Source organism: Neophocaena asiaeorientalis, unplaced genomic scaffold, assembly GCF_003031525.2.
Source record: "Neophocaena asiaeorientalis asiaeorientalis breed wild unplaced genomic scaffold, Neophocaena_asiaeorientalis_V1.1 scaffold418, whole genome shotgun sequence".
In the NCBI taxonomy this organism is placed as follows: Eukaryota; Metazoa; Chordata; class Mammalia; order Artiodactyla; family Phocoenidae; genus Neophocaena; species Neophocaena asiaeorientalis.
Window position 1 is genome coordinate 1,357,171 of NW_020175731.1, and position 21,787 is coordinate 1,378,957.

The 21,787-nt window shown below is 36.8% G+C and overlaps 1 protein-coding gene across 5 annotated transcripts in view; it reads left to right on the plus strand.

Annotated features, from left to right (window-relative positions):
* CRY1 (cryptochrome circadian regulator 1) overlaps nt 1–21,787 on the plus strand; it is a 102,879-nt gene that overhangs the window by 64,651 nt on the left and 16,441 nt on the right. For 3 of the 5 annotated variants that reach the window (XM_024732201.1, XM_024732200.1, XM_024732202.1), the window contains one exon: nt 3,569–3,677. In XM_024732201.1, the coding sequence (XP_024587969.1) occupies nt 3,569–3,677 (109 nt within the window). Of the gene's footprint in view, nt 1–3,568; nt 3,739–21,787 lie in introns of all 5 variants that reach the window. The other 2 variants (XM_024732203.1, XM_024732204.1) reach the window with 1 other exon arrangement.

The following is a 21,787-nucleotide window of genomic DNA, read 5'->3' on the forward strand; positions in this document are numbered from 1 at the left end:
TATCAATTGTTAAATTATGGGACATCTATGGAATGGAATACTATGAAACCATGAAAATTGATGCCATAGAAGTTTGTCTGTTGCTTTGAAAATATGTTCACTATGTGTTAAACCAGGTTTACAGTAAATACAATATTTCTGTTTTCTACTTTGAATTAATATGCTAATTGTCAATTTTATAACTTTTATGACATTTAAAAAAAGTGTATGTTTCTCTCTTCTTTACCCCTACCCCAAACTCCCTCTCCCCAAGGGTAGCTATTATTAATAGCTTGGTGAGTATCCTTCCAGTTAACAAGTAGATATATGCAAAGTAAATTTTATTTTATCAAAATAATATATGCAACAGTTTTAAAAGTCATAGTGCAAAAAGCCTTTTAACAAAGGACAGTATCACTGATATGTTCTCCTCCATCCTGCTCTTTTTCTTTTCTTCACAAGTCTTTTCTGAAATACCTATTTGAGTCCACTGTATCTCTGCAATCTTTAGGTGAAATTATAGTGATATAAACAGTAACATCCATGGAAGAAAAACACCATCAATAACATCTATGGGAGAAAAACATACTGCAATACAGCTTCTGTTCCTTTGTTTTATGAAGTGCCAAAACAAAATTAACTTTATGGTTGCAAAACTTTTTCCATTGCTTCAGCCCACGTCATTCTGTACAATGTTTGTTTGGTTCATAGAGTATTTATTGAAAAGCATTAAGAACGTTTATTCAGCTTGTGAACAAGAAAGGGAAAAATAAAGGGCTAATTATTAACTAATTCAGGCTTACTTGTTCATTTTATAAATGAATCAGATCCTGTTTTTTTCTTTTCCCATCTTGTTGTCTATCATTGACCTGCTTGTACTACATAAAAACTTTTCTACCAAAAAAGTAGAATATGGTGAACTCTTGCTACTTACTACCAGCTCTGGTAGAGAAGATACTAAAACTAATACTACAAAAGAGATTTGAGGGCTTCCCTGGTGGCTTAGTGGTTGAGAGTCCGCCTGCCAATGCAGGGAACACGGGTTCGTGCCCCGGTCCGGGAAGATCCCACATGCTGCGGAGCGGCTGGGCCCGTGAGCTACGGCCGCTGAGCCTACACGTCCGGAGCCTGTGCTCTGCAACGGGAGAGGCCACAACAGTGAGAGGCCCGTGTACCGCAAAAAAAAAAAAAAAAGAGATTTGAGGATTATCTCTGCCTTGGATTATCCTCCCAGTACATTTTAGTTTTGTACTGTTTAAATTTAAGAAAACTTAACAATTGCTAGTTCATTCAACTTCTTAATTTTTGATCTGAATACTACAGGCTCTAAAATTTCTTTTGCAAAGCAAATACAGAAAACTAGATGCTTCCCAATAAACATTTATCACCAAACATGATAAGTTATTTATAGTTACAGATAATTCTACAAAACTTAGATACTTTTATATTGCTCTAACAACAAACAACAACAATATTCTCCCCAAAGTATTTACACAGTGGTAGTGGTGGGTTGGGATGGGGATTGGGTATTAGGGGGGTAACTCCAAACCAAGACAGAAAGGGGATGTGGTGAAATATAAATGTGAGTATATATTTGTTTACAGACAACTGTGAGACTTCCTAAGGTGAAATGGTGGGATGTCTTTAACATCCTCATGAGTATAGCACTGTGACTTCCCAGGCCCGTACAGATGATGATTCCTAAAGGGGAAGGAATATCAAACTTGACTAGGTATACTGATGTCACTAATAACTACAGTTGTAGAAAATTAACAATACTTTCTTGGTGAAATTATGGGATCAGAATGGGCAAAGACAACAAAATGATCTATTCTGAATAATCTTCTAGAAAAATGCTGTCCAGTAGAACTTTCTGCAATGATGGAAGTGTTCTTCACCTGTGCTGTCCAATATGGTAGCTACTAGGCACACATGTAGCTCTTGAGAGGCCTTGAAATGTGGCAAGTGTGACTGAGGAACTGAATTTTTAATTTTAATTAATTTAAATGGCTACATGTGCCTAGTGGCTACCATATTGAACAATGCAGTTCTGAAATATGCCTTTCCATTCATTTTAACCACTCCTTCTCACAAGTAAGACACAATCATTATTCTGAAAGAGCACATGGCCTGTAGAAAAAGCAGATAGATATTTAAGATGAAAAACAAAGAAGAAACAGTAGACAGGAAATAAGATATATCCAGCTGAGAGGAACAGAATCTAGATGAAATATTAGAGAAAATTAACATGAGGCAAACAATGAGGTTGAACCTTCCAGGGGTGATATCTCTTTTGGATTTGCTCTTTCGGGCTACTCCATTTCTTCCCAATGGAAGATGCAAAGTAAGCAGTCTTCTGCCACTGCCCCAGAATTTCCCCAGATATATATCATGCCTAAGACTTACTGATAATTATTTCATTGGAAAAAGATCTATAGCTCCACCTGCATCATGAAACCTTTTTTGAAAAAATTAATCTGGCATTCTCTACACTCAGAGAGTTAATGCCACATAATTTAACATCTATTTATTATCAAGTTCTTTTTCTTTAATTATATTAGAAATTTGAAAATGGGCATTACACTTTCTGTCTCGCACATAGATAATTACGATTGCTCAGAGTGATTAAATAGGATGTTACCTTTTTTTCCAGTAGAATATGTTCTAGATTTTACAAGGTGGCTTTCCTATATGAACTTGAATTTATTTCACCAAGTTGCAACAATGAGATCAGTTCATTTAATTACTTTATTTCGCTTTTTAAATATTTATTTATTTATTTATTTTTGGCTGTGTTGGGTCATACTTGTGGCACACGGGCTTCTCTCTAGTTGTGGCACTCTGGCTCCAGAGCACGTGGGCTCTGCAGTTGCAGTGCATGAGCTCCAGGGTGCTTGGGCTCTCTAGTTGTGACACGCAGGCTTTCTAGTTGTGGCACACAGGCTCAGTAGTTGAAGTGTGCAGGCTTAGTTGCCCCACAGCATGTGGGATCTTAGTTGCCCGACCAGGGATCGAGCCTGCATCCCCTGTGTTGGAAGGCGGATTCTTAACTACTGGACCACCAGGGAAGTCCCTACTTTCTTTATATGATTTTTTTTGTGTGTGGTACGTGGGCTTCTCACTGCTGTGGCCTCTCCCGTTGCGGAGCACAGGCTCCGGATGCGCAAGCTCAGCGGCCATGGCTCACGGGTCCAGCCGCTCCGCGGCATGTGGGATCTTCCCAGACCGGGGCACGAATCCGCATCCCCTGAATCGGCAGGCGGACTCTCAACCACTGCGCCACCAGGGAAGCCCCTTTATATGATTTTTATGTTTACAAATTAAACTTTGCTAACAGTCACCCGTATTTAATTAAAGTTAGCAATTTAATTTAGGAACTTTATTAAAAAATACTGAGAAATTTGTGCTGTAATTAAAAATAAATATGATTTCTGGAAACAGTAATTTCTATATAAGCTGGAAATAATAAGATGATAAGAGGTAAAAAAGGTGATGGGGTGGCATTTCAGATTTTAGAATAACATGATTTTACATTATATCTTCTAAATATATATTTTGAAGAATTTAAATAATATTTTCCTCTCTCTAGATTTTTGCTTCAGTGTCTTGAAGACCTTGATGCCAATCTGCGAAAATTAAACTCTCGTCTGTTTGTGATTCGTGGACAACCAGCAGATGTGTTTCCCAGGCTTTTCAAGGTTATTGGAAAAATCTTTGCATAAAAAAATAATCTTTTGTCAGAGAAGACACGTATTTGGGGTAAAGTATGGGAAATATAAGTGCTTTTAAATAAAATATTGTGGATATTTTCTCTATTTAATAAAAATGTTGCACAGTGTAAAATCAGACAGTGAAAAAAATGATTTACAATGAAAAGTTTCTTTCTTCTACCTTAAATTGACAGTTCCCCTCTCAGAAGCAACAACTACTACCAGTTTGTGTATTCATTAGAAATATTCTTCACACAAATAAGAATGCATATGTGTATGTGTTTATATACACATATTTGTGTGAATGTTAACCATTCCCCCTTTTTAAAACCAAGGTGAGAACACACTATGTTATACCATTCTATGCCATGCTTTATTCACATAACCATATATTTTTATTTTGGAGATTGTTCCATGTTACTTTCTCAGTCTTTTTTTTTTTTTAATTTATTTATTTATGTTTGGCTGTGTTGGGTATTCGTTGCTGTGCGAGGGCTTTCTCCAGTTGCGGTGAGCGGGGGCCACTCTTCATTGAGGTGCACGGGCCTCTCACTGCCGCGGCCTCTCGTTGCGGAGCACAGGCTCCAGACGCGCACGCTCAGTAGCTGTGGCTCACGGGCCTAGTTGCTCCACGGCATGTGGGATCTTCCCAGACCAGGGCTCGAACCCGTGTCCCCCGCATTGGCAGGCAGACTCTCAATCACTGTGCCACCAGGGAAGCCCCACTTTCTCAGTCTTTTAAATGGCTTCATAGTACTGCATTGTATAGATATGCTGTTAATTTTTTTTTAATTAAAGTATAGTTAACTTACAATATCATTAGTTTCAGGTGTACAACATAGTAATGCAATATTTGTATAGATTACATACCATGCAAAGTTATTATAAAATATTGACTGTATTCCCTGAGCTGTATATTATATCCCTGTGACTTATTTATTTTATAACTGGTAGCTTATACCTCTTAATCCCCTTCACCGGTTTCACCCCTACCCCTACCCCACTCCCCTCTGGTATCCACTAATTTGTTCCTTTTGGTTTTTTTTGGTTTTTTAAAATTTATTTATTTATTTATTTGGCTGCTTTGGGTTTTTGTTGCTACGCCCGGGCTTTCTCTAGTTGCAGTGAGTGGGGGCTACTCTTCGTTGCAGTGTACAGGCTGCTCATTGTGGTGGCTTCTCTTGTTGCAGAGCACGGGCTCTAGCGTGCATGCTCAGTAGTTGTGGCACACGGGCTTAGTTGCTCCACAGCATATGGTATCTTCCCGGACCAGGGATCGAACCAGTGTCCCCTGCACTGGCAGGGGGATTCTTAACCACTGCACCACCAGGGAAGTCCCCACTAATTTGTTCTTTGTATCTGGTGAGCCTATGTCTGTTTTGTTATATTTGTTTGCTTGTTTTTTAGATTCCACATATAAGTGAAAACATACAGTATTTGTCTTTCTCTGTCTGACTTATTTTCACTTATCATAATGCCCTTCAGGTCCATCCACATTGTCACAAAGGGCAAGATTTCATTCTTTTTTATGGCTGAGTAATCTTTCAGTTTGTGTGTGTGTGTACATCTTTATCCAGTCATCTGTTGGAGGGCACTTAAGTTGCTTCCATATATTGGATATTGTAAATAATGCTGATATGAACATTGGGGTATATGTATCTTTTTGATATAGTGTTTTTGTTTTCTTCAGATAAATACCTAGGAGTGGAATTGCTGGATCATATTACCATATTATCTGTGTTCTATTTTTAATTTTTTGAGGGTATAATTTATTTCACTAGCTTCCTATTGAACATTTAGTTATTTTTCCACAGGCCTTTTGCTAATACAAGTAATGCTGTCAGTGAACATCCTTGTTCACAAAAGAGAAATCTTTGCTCACATGTGCCAGTACATTTGTGGGACAATTCTTATAAGACTTTCTGAGTCAAAAGGCTGTAACAATTGACATGCTACAAAACTGTAATGTTTTTAACTTGGTAGAATCTTAAAAATCTCCTCTTATTTCCCCCCCTTTTTTCCAAATGAAAAAATTAGTCCTAGAGAGATTAAATGAGCTAACCTAGGTCATAAAACTAGCTCATGGAAGCGTTCAGACCAGAAACTGAGTTTTCTGGCTTTGTTAATCTATCCCTTCCTATTTACTACCATTAGTATTCCTAATGTATATCTGTTTTTCTCTTGCAGCTGTTTGATTCATCAAATTTTTATAATAGCATTGTTTCTACTTCTAATGCACAAGAAAACAGTTCCTTTTCCTGAATGAAATATCCACAGTGCTGGGAATCAAACCAACACTACCTAGCCTTTTTTTCAGCAGTGTGAAAGAACCTTTTAATGTTTAGAGTTTGGCTAATACAACAGTTGTAGCTAGTGAAAATTTATTTTATAAAAGTTTTTGGGCTTCCCTGGTGGCACAGTGGTTGAGAGTCTGCCTGCCGATGCAGGGGACACGGGTTCATGCCCCGGTCCAGGAAGATCCCACATGCTGCAGAGCGGCTGGGCCCGTGAGCCATGGCCGCTGAGCCTGCACGTCTGGAGCCTGTGCTCTGCAACGGGAGAGGCCACAACAGTGAGAGGCCCGCGTACTGCAAAAAAAAAAAAAAAAAAGTTTTCTTACTACTGTAGCTACTTAGAGTCAGAATTTAACCTAGGTACATGGAAGAGCTCTGAGAAGAAAGGATATCAAAAACAATGGTGATAGTTTATCAGCATCTCACAAGTATAAAAGTATATGTGAATAACTGCTCAACCCTATCTAAATCCATGTGTTATAAGTAAAATGAATCTTAAGAGGATTTTAAGTACCTTTAAAATAACAAAACATTTACGTGCTTTAAAAAAAATGGTTTAACTCCGCAAGTCTTTTGTGTTCTTTATTTTGAGCTTTCTTCTGCCTGAAGTAACATATTATTGGATCAAACTATCTTCTGTATATAGATGATGTCCTGTCTTGTTACTTTGGCAGAGAGGCAATGGTTTCTGCAAGGGCCATAAAATACAGATACGTGAATATACTTTAATATACCTAGAGTGCTTATTATTGTATTCTGATACAGTAGTCTATATAAAATGTCATTTATGAAAACTTCCAGATTTATTTAATATGTCTGAACCATAGAGGGAGTTAATTCCTCTTTTTATTGTATTGATATTTTTATTTTTACTTTTTGTTTAGAGGTACTATATGCATGTGTTTCCAAAAAAGAGCCCAAGAGTATGTATGATAAAAAGCAGGTCTCCTTCTCACCCCTAACCCTTATACCCCCAGTTTCTCTGAGTAGGAAGATTCTTTTGTCAGTAACTAGCTGACTCATTTACATTACTGTCTCTGGTTTTATTATTCTAATACAGCAGATAGTGAGAACTTTAATAGGTAAGTAATCCAGCTTCCCACATTGGAGGTAAAACTGGTTTAGACCTGATAAAACCTTTAGTTTACTGGGGTGGAAATAGTGATTTCAGTACTGATGTCTCCTCTAGTGTGCACCTTCTTTCTATAGCATTCACTCATTTTATTCTGTTTATACTAAGTAGATTTAGGAATGGGGCCAGAGCATTTTTATAAACACATTTTTACACACATCTATATTGGATAAACTTGTTTTTTCTTATGTGTTTTCTACTTAGAATTTTTCTCAGTTAAATTCTAACTTAATATAAGCTGACAACATGGCTTTTTAATTTTTCTTTTCATGTTCTACTGAAGAAATGATAAACTTAGCAGACACTAGCCTAGGCAAAACTTGAATGACAGTATTAATCATAGGTGTCTTATATAAATTATTATTATTATGCAGTTAAATCTTATATCTTCTACATTTGGTGCCAGAGTGATAAGCTACCAAGATCACGCATATTCTAGGGCCTGCAGAAACTTTTTATGAAGAGTTTAAAGTATCAGTTTAAAACATTCTCATTATATCCAAGAAACAGAGACATGTGTCTAAAGTCTTTATAGATGGACACACTGAAGCATAATAAAATGTTTTGTTCAAAATCACAGAATAAATCAAAGAACATATAAAGCCACTAACGTTTCACATGCATAAACTTATATTATGCTTTTTGAGTCATTTTGGATTCTTGCTTTATTATTTCATGGTACATGCTCATTTGAATAAGATAATTCATTCAACAGATATTGATTGAGTGCCTGCTATGTACATGGCAGTGTTCAAGGTGCTGGGGGTATACTGGTGAACCAAACAGAAAAAGTTCCTACCTTCACTGAGCTTACACTATATTGGGAAGCAGGCCAATAATAAGTAAATATGTAATGTCAGGTGGTGATAGGTACTAAAATAAAATGTGGGATAGAAAGTCCCAAGGTGAGGGAAGGATAGTTACTTTATATGGAATCATGGAAGGCCTCACTGACAAGGTAGCCTTTGAACAAATATATGAAGAGATTGAGCCATGCAGATATCTGGGGTGTGATATATTGAATCCACAAAATTTTGCAGCTTGTTCATCAAAAGGTAGAGTTTATTTTCTCACTCCCTTAAATCTGGGTTGGCCTTATATCTTGCTTTCACTAAGTGCCAAAGGAGATACCAAGTTTCAAATCCTAGGCCTCAAGCGACCTTGCAGCTTCTACCTTTGCCCTCTTGGAATGCTCCTTGTACCATGTAAGGACTGGGCTAGAATGTCAAATTATGGGAGACCACGTTTAGAGAGAGTGGGCCAACCAACAGCCAGCACCAAGGTCTGAAATGTGTGAGAGAGGTCATTTAGATGCTTTGGCAGCAGCCAAGCTGCCAACCGACTGCAAGCTTGTGAGTGAGCCCAGGTGAGACCAACAGAAGAACCATCTAGTTAACTGACAGACTTGGAGAATTAATCAGTTGTTTTAAGCTGCTAAGCTACTGCAGCTTGGGGAAAGAGTGTCACAGGCAGAGGGAACAGCAGTTACAAAGGCCCTGATGTGGAAGTGTGCCATGACTTATTTAGGAACAGCAAGGAAGGAGGCCAGTGTGCTCTAGCCAGAGCACAGTGAGTGAAAATAAGAGATAGGGTCAGAGAGGTTGCAGGAGCCAGATCACAGAGCTTTACCATGTTAAGGACTTTGGCTTTTACTCTGAGTGAAATGGGATGCCATGGGACATTTCTGAGTAGGGGAGTGACATGATTTCACTTACATGTAAAAGAATCCCTCTGACTATAGAGAATAGATATTGGAGAATGGAAATGCTGTAAAGACTTAAGCAGAAAGATCAATTAGGAGACCATGGCAGTTATTTGGAAACAAGATGATGGTGACTAGGACTAGAGTAGCAGTAGGGGTGTTGAGAAGTGGTAGGATTTTGGTATATTTTTTAAATAGAGGCTATAGGGTTTGTTTATATGTGGTATTTGAGAGTCAAGGATGACTGCTAGGTTTTTAGCCTGGGCAAATGACACAGTGGGTTGCCATTTAGTGAGATGAGGAAGACTATATAGGAGGAACAAGTTTAGGGAAAAATCAGGAGTTCACCTTTTTTAACATTTTAAGTTTGAGATGCCTTTTAGACATCTGAATGTATTTGTTGAGTGGGATTCAAGTCCAGAGCTCAGGGGAGAAGTCTGTACTAAATTTAGGAACCTTAAACATGTAAATTGTGTTTAAAACCCTGAGACTAGATTTATGGAGTAAAGGAAGGAGTAATGGATGGATGCGTGGAAATTTTTAGAGCTTTACTTTTATGTTTGGGTTATTTTGTGAGATAACATTTTTAAATGTAATTATACTACTTTAAATGCTTTCTCCCAGGAAGTTTGTTATTTATAACTTTGTTTTCTAAAAATTTTATGTTTAATTATTTTCACAGTATTACTCGTGATTTTAAGAACTGCACATCCATTTAGTGGTTCATATTATGCCTTCTGAATGGTTAAACAAATAATTGTGATACACAAAAACAGATATGAATCTTAGTGCCTAAAATTGCAAAGTGAATATTCACTCATTTCACATGAAAATATTTTAGTACTACATGCAAACTTATTGTTATATTTACTATTGAAATTCAAAGGTTAACCGCGTGTTGCTTAAAATAAAACCGGGGCTAAAGAGTAGATAGGGACTTCCACCTCTGGTTAAGATATAGAAAGTTGCAGTAGACCAACATTCCTGTCTTAACAATGTGAAGGAACTAAATATGCCACAATATCATAGGTTTTTTGTTTGTTTTTAACCTGTTAGAGAGTTGATGATACAAAGAAACCTAAATAAACCAAATTGCATATAGGGATGAGACTTTCATGGGAAAGAAGAGACCCGTGGCTACATCCCTGAAATCACAGCAGGAAGAGAAGGGATTCTACCATAGTTGAGAGTGAAGAGAAACCAGTTGAAATTTTACCAATCTTTTTGTGGTCATATGTGGGCTGACATGGCAGATTAGAATTTCAAGAAGCCCTAGTCACAGAGTAAGTTTACACCCACTCTCCAGTTCTTTCTTACAGTGCCTTCATGGAGTACCAGTGGCAGTGTGCCAAAGGCTGGGGTGAGGCAGAAGAGAGGAATCCCTCATTGAAGTGCACTGGGCATTCACTTAGTGCAAAGTAGCAGTTCACTGAAGCTGGAGACAGGACATCAGGGTAGAAAGATGCCTCCAGAGGTGTAGAAAATTAGGGGACAGGGCTAGAAAACAAAGAGAAGTCCTTAGCAACCATAAAGCTGTTGGGTAGACAGCAAAGCAGGGAGAGATGTCCTATAGTTTGTAAGGCTAGTGACTGTGCTGTAAAGCAGAGAGAGACATCTGGAGTCTTGTTAATACTCACATCTCAAGCCCTGTTGAAGAAAAATCTGAATCCTGCCCTCAAAATATTTGAAGCCAGTGGTGAATGAAATTTAATTACAGCAGCAACAAAGCCCAGACCCAACTCAATTACTGACTCCAGCAATTCAACTTCTATCAGAGCAAAGACTGCACTTTTCTAGAGATAAATGTTGTTTATTGCGTTTCTAGTCTTTTATAACATTGTCTGTTGTATGATCACAAATTATGAGACACATGAAGAAGCAGGAATATGTAACTTGCAATCAGGTAAAAGAAAAACTGTCAGTAGAACCAGTCCCACAGTTGATGCAGATGTTGGGATTAGAATAAAGAAAGGAGTTTACAATAATTATGCTGTAGATAGTAGAGGATCTAGTCAACAGGTGAAAAACTATGTAAAGAGATGGTAATTTTAGTACAAAAATGGAAAGTATTAAAAAGAACCAAATGAAACTCTAGAACTGAAACATGCAATATCAAAAATGAAAATTCATTAATTGGGTTTATCCAGATTGAACAGAGCAGAACAAAAGATCAGTGAAGTTGAAGACAGTCAGTATCCCAGCTGAAGCACAAAGAGGAAGAAGATTTTTTTAAAAAGGGAATAGAGTGTCTGAGACTTGTGGAACAATAGTAAATGGCCTAACACATCCATAATTGTAGACCTAGGAAAAAGAGGGAGAGAGAGATTGAGACAGAAAAAAAATATTTGAAGACATAATTGAGTTTCCAAAATTGATGGACGATATCAACCTACAGTGCCAAGAAGCTCAACAAACCCCAAACAGCATAAACACAAAGGAAACCACATCTTGCCACATCATAATCAATTAACTGAAAACCAAAGATAGAAAAATTTATAAGCAGCCAGAAGAGAAAGGACATATTCAGGGAACCACAGTAAGAGTGTTCAATGGTTTCTTATTAAAAAAAAAAAAAAAAAAGTCCAGAAGACAATGGAAGGCACAATGAAGGCATTTTCAGTCAGACAAATGCAGAGAGAATTTATTTCCATCAGATCTATACTATAAGAAATATTAAAAGGGGACTTCCCTGGTGGCACAGTGGTTAAGAATCTGCCTGCCAATGCAGGGGACATGGGTTCAATCCTTGGTCTGGGAAGATCCCACATGACTCGGAGCAACTAACCCCTTGTGCCACAAAGACTGAGCCTGTGCTCTAGAGCCTGTGAGCCACAACTACAGAGCCCATGTGCCACAACTACTGAAGTCCATGCGCCACAATTACTGAAGCCCGTGCACCTAGAGCCTGTGCTCTGCAACAAGAGAAGCCACTGCAATAAGAAGCCCACACACTGCAACAAAAAGCAGCCCCCCCCTTGCCACAACTAGAGAAAGCCCGTGCGCAGCAATGAAGACCCAACACAGCCAAAAATAAATAAATTTATTTATTTTTAAAAGAAATATTAAAGGAAGTTCCGCTAGGTAAAAGAAAATAATTCTAGGCTAAAGACAGAATCTTCAAAGAAGGAAGAACACTAAAAATATGGGTAAATATAAAAGACCACTTTTTTTAGTTATGTATATTAATATATCCTATTTTCCTTTAAAAAGACCATTGACAGGTTAAAACCAACTAATATTGATAAATTGTAGGGAATAATATGAATATAGTGGGGCTTGAAACATATATAGAAATAAAATCTGTAACAAGATCACACAAGGTAGGAAGAAGGTAAATAGAAGTATGTGTAAATTCTTACATTATTCAAGTGTAATATATTATTTGAAGGTAGACTGTGATAACAATACATACTGTGAACTAAAATAACCCAAAGAGCTATTTCTAAAAAGTTAATAGAGGAATTTTAAATGGAATACTAAAAATATTACTCATTCAAATGAAGGCAGGTAGGGGGCACAGAGGAGTAAAAGAAGAGATGGGCAAACGGAGAACTTACCAACATGATAAAATTAAACACAACTATATCAATAATTATATTAAATGTAAATGGTCTTTTTTAAACTCTCCATTTAAAAGACAGTTTATCAGACTACATAAAAAGACAAGCAAGAACCAACTATATGCTGATTAGAAGAGACACTTTAAATATGAAGAAACATAGTTTGAAATAAAAGAGACTGAGAAAGATGTACTTTGTAAGCAGTAAGATAAAGACGTAGAATTCAAGACAAAATTACCACAGATGAAGAGTAAAGTCTCACATCAAAAATATATAACCTGGACTTCCCTGGTGGCGTAGTAGTTAAGAATCCGCCTGGCAAGGCAGGGGACACGGGTTCCTTCCCTGGTCCGGGAAGATCCCGCATGCTGTGGAGCAACTAAGCCCATTCACCACAACTACTGAGCCTGCACTCTAGAGCCCGTGAGCCACAACTACTGAGCCCACATGCCACGACTACTGAAGCCCACGTGCCTAGAGCCCGTGTTCCACAAGAGAAGCCACCACAATGAGAAGCCCGGACACCACAATGAAGAGTAGCCCTGGGTTTCCACAACTAGAGAAAGCATGCACACAGCAACGAAGACCCAATGCAGCCAAAAAGAAAGAAAGAAGGAAAGAAATGTATTAAAAGAAAAAGTATAACCATCATGAATATGTATTATCTACTAATAGCATAAAAACACATGAATCTCAAACTAATAAAACTAAAGGGAGAAATAGATAAATTCACAATCATAGTTGGTGATTTTTACATCTCATTTATTGATAGAATGTACAAAAACTAATAAAGATATGGATGATATGAATAACACTATGAAATCAATTTGATGTAACTAATATTTGTAGAACACTACACCCAAGAACTAGAGGATGCACATTATTTTCTTGTGCATGTGAAACATTCACCAAGATAGACCATATGTTCAGTCGCAAAACAGTTATCAACAAATTTCAAGACTGAAATCTTACAGAATAATATTCTCTGACCAACAGAATTAAATTAAAATGAATAGCAAAAATGTGTTCTTTCCAAGAAGTTTGATTGAATTACTGTATACATTTACTGTCCTATGTGACAGTTTTATCATTGTTAGAGATTTCAGTAATTAAAATGGGAAACAGAAGCTTAGGTTATTTTCCTTATCAAAACTATGTTCCTTGGAGCCACAATATTATGGTTTTTGTGCTCATGTACATTGCATGTCTTAAGCTGAGTGCAGTTTAGGGGATCCTTTATAATTACAGGAAGGTGCTTCTTCCCTTCAACACTGATCTGACCTGTGACAAATCTGTACTATACACTATGTAAATGGCTAACAAGTGAATTGCAAACCAACTGAATGTACAAATCTTAGTGCTGGTGCTGAAACCTCTTCAGAATAGAAGAAATCAGAATAGCTGAAATCTCTTCATCATGATCTCAAAGTTTGTTTCAAAATTTGCAGGCATCAGGTGTCAATCAAAACTGAAGATGAAACAGTAATGAATGTTGAATTCTCATGCTTTAGGTGTAGTTCCTTATTAGAGTTTTTGGTTTTCTGCTATTTTTACCATACTGTTTCATTTAACTTTCCTATAGGCTAACTTCATTTGTGCGATTGAAATAAAATTGCAGTATATAAAAAATAAAATTTAAAATAAAATGAATAGCAAGAGAATAGCAAATCTTTGTAACTGAATGATAATGGAAATATGGTATATCAAACATACCGTATTTGAATATGGAATATCAAAATTTATGAGATTCAGCTATAGCAGTGCTTAGAGGAAAATTAATAGCTTTCAATACTCTATTAGAAAAGAATCAAAGAACTAAGTTTCTATCTTAAAAAATAGAGAAAGAACAAATTAAACCAATAGTAGAAGAAAGGAGATAATAAAGAGAGGAATGGAAACCAATGAAACTGAAAGCAGACAAACAATAAAGAAAATAAACATGGAATAAACAATTTCTTGTCTCTCGGCTCCAAATCCACCCTTCTTTGCCCTGCTTTGTGATACTGAAGCTGGATGCTGTAAACTTTCTTCCTTTGCTGGCTGGCTTGATTTTAGGTTTTGTCAATAGAAATTGCTGTTGGTTCTTTGTAAGGTCACAGCAGGAGAGAAGGGGCTTTCTTTTTGGTATCTTTATACTTTTATTCTTAGCACCTTAGCCAGCAAATGAGCATGTGGGAGGACCAGTAGCACTTACCTCAGTAGCCCTCACCTCAGTAGCCCTCCTGGACAAGCTCCAGCTCATTCACACCCTCTGGCATATTTCTCTGCCATGCAGTGGACCTATTCTACAGATCAGCTCCAGTCAGCCCATACCCTGCAGGAAGTTTCTCAGCCACCAACTGGGATGTTCCTAGGAACCAGCTCTGGCCCTAGCCCTCTGGCAGGTTTCTTCCCTACAGGGAAGGTTGTTCTTGAATCAGCACACCCCATACAATGAGGTGTGAATCTCAGCAGCAGGGAAGAAAGGGAACTTTCTTAATTCATTGCTTAATTATTTCCCCTCCATTTAGAGGTGGTAGCTGCTTTTGGACACCTTAGAACAATACTATCCAACAGAAGCTACATGTGTTATTTAAAATTTTCTAATAGCCACCTTTAAAAAAGAAAAATGTGAAGTTAATTTTTTAGATGTATTTTATTTAACACAGTATGTCTAAAATATTATCTTTTCAATATAAAATCATTACAAAACAAACTATTTTAACCTTTTTTTATATGAAGTCTTTGAAATCCACTGCATATTTTATATTTATAACACATCTCCATTCCAACTAGCCACATTTCAAGTGCTCAGAACCCACTTCAGTTGCAAGTGGTTATCTACCATATTGGACAGTATATAGCCTTAACTCTTCTTCTTTTACTTGCTGACAATTCTTCAGGTTAAATTTTCCCTGTTCAAATTACTAATGTGGTTTCTGTCTACTGACTGAACTCTGATTGATTCAGAGTTCAGTTTTCTTTTGAAAAGATTAATAAAATTGATAAACTCCTAGCAATACTGATCAGGGCCAGAAAGGGAGAAAACACAAATTACCTTAATCAAGAATAAAAAAGGGGACATCACTAGAGAGTCTCTAACTTTAAAAACATAATAAAGGATATTGTAAACATCATAATACCAATATATTGTACAACTAAGATGAAATGAAAAATATTCTTGAAAAGTGCAACTTACTAAAATTCTCAGAAGAAAGAGAAATTGAATAGCCCTCTCTTAAAGAAATTGCATTTGTAATTATAAAAACCTTCCAATAAGTAAAACTCCAGTTCCCGGGTGGCTTTACTTGTGAATTCTACCACATATTTAAGAAAGAAATAATACCAGTCTTATGACACTCTTTCAGAAAACAGAGGATAATATTGGGGACACTGAACTTGTTTATGAGGCCAGCATAACTCATACCAAAACCTGATGAACTTTTAAGAAAGAAAAAAAAGTATAGCCAAGTGTCCCCCATAACACACACTCAGATATCCTTAATATATTAACAAATAGAATTTAGCAATATTTTAAAATAATACTACATCATGATCAGTGGGGTTTATTTCAAGAATACAAAGTTGGTTCAACATTATAAAATTAACAATACTATTAATAGAGTAAAGGACAGGGTATTATGATTGTCTCAGTAGATGAAGAAAAATCATTTGACAGAAGTCAACACCCATTTTTAAAAACTTTATGCAAACTATATGCAAACTAGGAATAGAAAATTGATAAATATCAATTTGGTAAAGATTGTCCACAAAAAGCATAGCTAACATCATACTTAATTGTGAAACACTGAATGCTTTACACCTAAGATAGGGAGCAAAGCAAGGATATTCACTTTCACCACTTACTGAAAAGTCTAGCCAGTGTAATTAAGAGTAGATAATTAACTTACCAGCTCTCCCTCACCCCCATATCCTCTGTCATAGCATCCTATTTTTTTTTAATAGTTACTATATATTTAATTATTTATTTACCTCTGTAAGTTCCTCAGTAAGTTCCAGGAGGTAGGAGTAGAATTGCTTCACAATACTGTGTTTCTGTTGCATGAAAAAGTGAATCAGCCATATGCATACACATGTCCCCATATCCCCTCCCTCTTGAGCCTCCTTCCCATCCTCCCTATCCCACCTCTCTAGGTCATCGCAAAGCACTGAGCCGATCTCCCTGTGCTATGCTGCTGCTTCCCACCAGCCAACTATTTTACATTTGGTAGTGTATATATGTTGATGGTACTCTCACTTCACCCCAGCTTTGCCCTCCCACCCCATGTCCTCAAGTCCATTTTCTGTGTCTACCTCTTTATTCCTGCCCTGCAACTAGGTTCATCAGTACCATTTTTTTTTAAGATTCCATATATATGTGTTAGCATACAGTATTTGTTTTTCTGACTTCACGCTGCATGACAGTCTCTAAGTCTATCCACCTCACTACAAATGACTCAATTTCATTTCTTTTTATGGCTGAGTAATAATTCCATTGTATATATGTGCCATATCTTCTTTATCCATTCATTTGTCGATGGACATTTAGGTTGGTTCCATGTCCTGGCTATTGTAAATAGTGCTGCAATAAACATTGTGGTACATGTCTCTTTTTGAATTATGGTTTTCTCAGGGTATATGCCCAGTAGTGGGATTGCTGGGTCATATGGTAGTTCTATTTTTAGTTTTTTAAGGAACCTCCGTACTGTTTTCCATAGTGGTTGTATCAGTTTACATTCCCACCAACAGTGTGGGAGGGTTCCCTTTTCACCACACCCTTTCCAGCATTTATTGTTTCTAGATTTTTTGATAATGGCCATTCTGACTGGCATGAGGTGATACCTCATTGTAGTTTTGATTTGCATTTCTCTAATAATTAGTGATGTTGGGCATCTTTTCACGTGCCTCTTGGCCATCTGTATGTCTTCCTTGGTGAAATGTCTGTTTAGGTCTTCCGCCCATTTTTTAACTGGATTGTATGTTTTTTTGATATTGAGCTCCATGAGCTGTTTGTATATTTTGGAGATTAATCCTTTGTCTGTTGTTTCACTTGCAAATATTTTCTCACATACTGAGGGTTGTCTTTTTGGCTTGTTTGTTTTTCCTTTGCTTGCAAAAGCTTTTAAGTTTAATTAAGTTCCATTTGTTTATTTTTGTTTTTATTTCCTTTACTCTAGGAGGTAGGTCAAAGATCTTGCAGTGGCTTATGTCAAAGAGTGTTTTTCCTATGTTTTCCTCCAAGAGTTTTATAGTGTCTGGTCTTACATTTAAGTCTTTAATCCATTTGGAGTTTATTTCTGTGTGGTGTTAGGGAGTGTTCTAATTTCATTCTTTTACATGTAGCTATCCAGTTTTCCCAGCACCACTTATTGAAGAGGCTGTCTTTTCTCTTTGTCATAAATTAGGTGTCCATATGTGCGTGGGTTTATCTCTGGGCATTCTGTCTTGTACCATTGATCTATATTTCTGTTTTTGTGCTAGTACCATACTGTCTTGAGTACTGTAGTTTTGTGGTATAGTTTGAAGTCAGGGAGCCTGATTCCTCCAACTCTGTTTTTCTTTCTCAAGATTGCTTTGGCTATTCGAGGTCTTTTGTGTTTCCATACGAATTGTAAGATTTTTTGTTCTGATTCTGTGAAGAACGCCATTGGTAGTTTGATAGGGATTGCATTGAATCTGTAGATTGCTTTGGGTAGTATAGTCATTTTCACAGTATTGATTCTTCCAATCCAAGAACATGGTATATTTCTCCATCTGTTTATGTTATCTTTGATTTCTTTCATCAGTGTTTTATAGTTTTCTGAGTACAAGTCTTTTGCCTCCTCAGGCAGGTTCATTCCTAGGTATTTTATTCTTTTTGTTGCAGTGGTAAATGAGAGTGTTTCCTTAATTTCTCTTTCTGATTTTTCATTGTTGGTGTATAGGAATGCCAGAGATTTCTGTGCATTAATTTTGTATCCTGCAACCTTACCAAATTCACTAATTAGTTCTAGTAGTTTTCTGGTGGCATCTTTAGCATTTTCTAGGTATAGTATCATGTCATTGGCAAACAGTGGCAGTTTTACTTCTTCTTTTCTAATTTGTATTCCTTTTATTTCTTTTTCTTCTCTGACTGCTGTGGCTAGGACTTCCAAAACTCTAATAAGAGTAATGGGAGTAGACATCCTTGTCTTGTTGAATAAGAGTAATGGGAGTAGACATCCTTGTCTTGTTCCTGATCTTAGTGGAAATGCTTTCAGTTTTTCACCATTGAATATGATGCTTACTGTGGGTTTGTCATGTATGGCCTTTACTATGTTGAGGTAGGTTCCCTCTATGCCCATTTTCTGGAGAGTTTTTATCATAAATGGGTGTTGAATTTTGTCGAAAGCTTTTTCTGCATCTATTGAGATGACCGTATGGTTTTTATTCCTTAATTTGTTAATGTGGTGTATCACATTGACTGATTTGTGTATATTGAAAAATCCTTGCATCCCTGGGATAAATCCCACTTGATCATGGTGTATCATCCTTTCAATGTATGATTGGATTCAGTTTGCTGGTATTTTGTTGAGGATTTTTGCATCTATGTTCATCAGTGATATTGGTCTATAATTTTCTTTTTTGTAATACCTTTTTCTGGTTTTGGTATCAGGGTGATGGCGGCTTCGTATAATTAATTTGGGAGTGTTTCTCCCTCTGAAATTTTTTGGAAGAGTTTGAGAAGGATTGGTGTTAGCTTTTCTCTAAATGTTTGATAGAATTTGCCTGTGAAGCCATCTGGTCCTGGACTTTTGTTTGTTGGAAGATTTTTAATTATGGTTTCAATTTCATTACTTGTGATCAGTCTGTTTATATTTTCTAATTCTTCCTGGTTCAGTCTTGGAAAATTGTACCTTTCCAAGAATTTGTCCATTTCTTTGTGGTTGTCCATTTTATTGGCATATAGTTGTTGCAGAGTCTCTTATAACCCTTTGTATTTCTGCAATGTCAGTTGTGATTTCTCCTTTTTCATTTCTTTTTTAAAAATTTATTTATTTTATTTATTTATTACCTTTGGCTGTGTTGGGTCTTTGTTGCTGTGCGCGGGCTTCCTCTAGTTGTGGCGAGTGGGTGCTGCTCTTTGTTGTGGTGCACGGGCTTCTCATTGCGGTGGCTTCTCTTGTCGTGGAGCACGGGCTCTAGAGTGCAGGCTCAGTAGTTGTGGTGCACAGGCTTAGTTGCTCTGTGGCATGTGGGATTTTCCCAGACCAGAACTCAAACCTGTGTCCCCTGCATTGGCAGGTGGATTCTTAACCATTGTGCCACCAGGGAAGCCCCTCCTTTTTCATTTCTAATTTTATTGATTTACATCCTCTCCCTTTCTTCCTTGATGAGTCTGGCTAAGGGTTTATCAATTTTGTTTATCTTCTCAAAGAACCAGCTTTTAGTTTTATTGATCTTTGCTATTGTTTTCTTTGTTTCTATTTCATTTTTTTCTGCTCTGATCATTATGATTTCTTTCCTTCTACTGACTTTGGGTTTTCTTTGTTCTTCTTTCTCTAGTTGTTTTAAGTGTAGGGTTAGATTGTTTATTTGAGATGTTTCTTGTTTCTTGAGGTGAGATTGTATTGCTATAAACTTCCCTCTTAGGACTGCTTTTGCTGCATCCCATAGGTTTCGGGTCCTCGTGTTTTTGTTGTCATTTGTTTCTATGTATTTTTAAAATTTCTTCTTTGATTTCTTCAATGATTTCTTGGTTATTTAGTAGCACACTGTTTAGCTTCCATGTATTTGTGGGTTTTTTTCCTGTAATTGATTTCCAATCTCATAGCGTTGTGGTCAGAAAAGGTGTATGATATGACTTCAGTTTTCCTAAATTTTCCAAGGCTTAATTTGTGACCCAAGATGTGATCTATTCTGGAGAAGTTCCATATGCACTTGAGAAGAAAGTATATTCTGCCACTTTTGGGTGGAGTGTTCTATAAATATCAGTTAGATATATCTGGTCTATTGTATCATTTAAAGCTTGTGTTTCCTTATTTATTTTCTGTTTGGATTATCTGTCCATTGGTGTAAGTGGGGTGTTAAAGTCCCCTGCTATTATTGTGTTACTGTCGATTTCTCCTTTCAGGGTTGTTAGCATTTGTCTTATGTATTGAGGTGCTCCTGTGTTGGAGCATAAACATTTATAATTGTTATATCTTCTTCTTGGATTGATCCTTTGATCATTTTGTAGTGTCCCTCCTTTCCTCTTGTAACAGTCTCTATTTTATCTGATACGAGTATTGCTACCCAGCTTCTTGATTTCCATTTGCATGGAATATCTTTCTCCATCCCTTCACTTTCAGCCTGTATGTGTCCCTAGGTCTGAAGTGGGCCTCTTTTAGACAGCATGTATATGGGTCTTGTTTTTGTATCTATTCAGCCAGTCTCTGTCTTTTGGTTGGGGCATTTAGTACATTTATGTTCGAGGTTATGATCGATATGTATGTTCCTATTACCATTTTCTTAATTGTTTTGGATTTGTTTTTGTGGATCTTTTTCTTCTCTTGTGTTTCCCACCTAGAGAAATTTCTTTAGCATTTGTTGTAAAGCTGGTTTGGTGGTGCTGAATTCTCTTAGCTTTTGCTTGTCTGAAAAGCTTTTGACTTCTCCATCGAATCTGAATGAGAGCCTTGCTGGGTAGAGTAATCTTGGTTGTAGGTTTTTTCTTTCATCACTTTAAGTATATCCTGCCACTCCCTTCTGGCCTGTAGAGTTTCTGCTGAAAAATCAGCTGATAACCTTATGGGGATTCCTTTGTATGTTAGTTTTTGTTTTTCCCTTGCTGCTTTTAATATTTTTTCTTTGAATTTAATTTTTGTTAGTTTGATTAATATGTGTCTCGGTGTGTTTTTCCTACAGTTTATCCTGTATGGGACTCTCTGTGCTTCCTGGGCTTGGGTGACTATTGCCTTTCCCATGTTAGGGAAGTTTTCAACTATAATCTCTTCAGATATTTTCTCAGAGCCTTTCTTTTTCTTCTACTTCTGGGACCCCTATGATCCGAATGTTGGTTCATTTAGTGTTGTCCCAGAGGCCTCTGAGATTGTCTTCAATTCTTTTCATTCTTTTTTCTTTATTCAGCTTCTCAGCAGTTATTTCCACCCTTTTGTCCTCCAGCATACTTATTCGTTCTTCTGCCTCAGTTATTCTGCTATTGATTCCTTCTAGTGTATTTTTCATTTCAGTTATTGTGTTGTTCATCTGTTTGTTTGTTCTTTTAGATCTTTGTTAAACATTTCTTGTATTTTCTCAATCTGTACCTCCTTTCTATTTCCGAGATTCTGGATTATCTTTACTATCATTACTCTGAATTCTTTTTCAGGTAGATTGCCTATTTCCTCTTCATTTATTTGGTCTTGTAGGTTTTTACCTTGCTCCTTAATCTGTGACATATTTTTTTGCCATCTCATTTTTTTTTTTTTTTT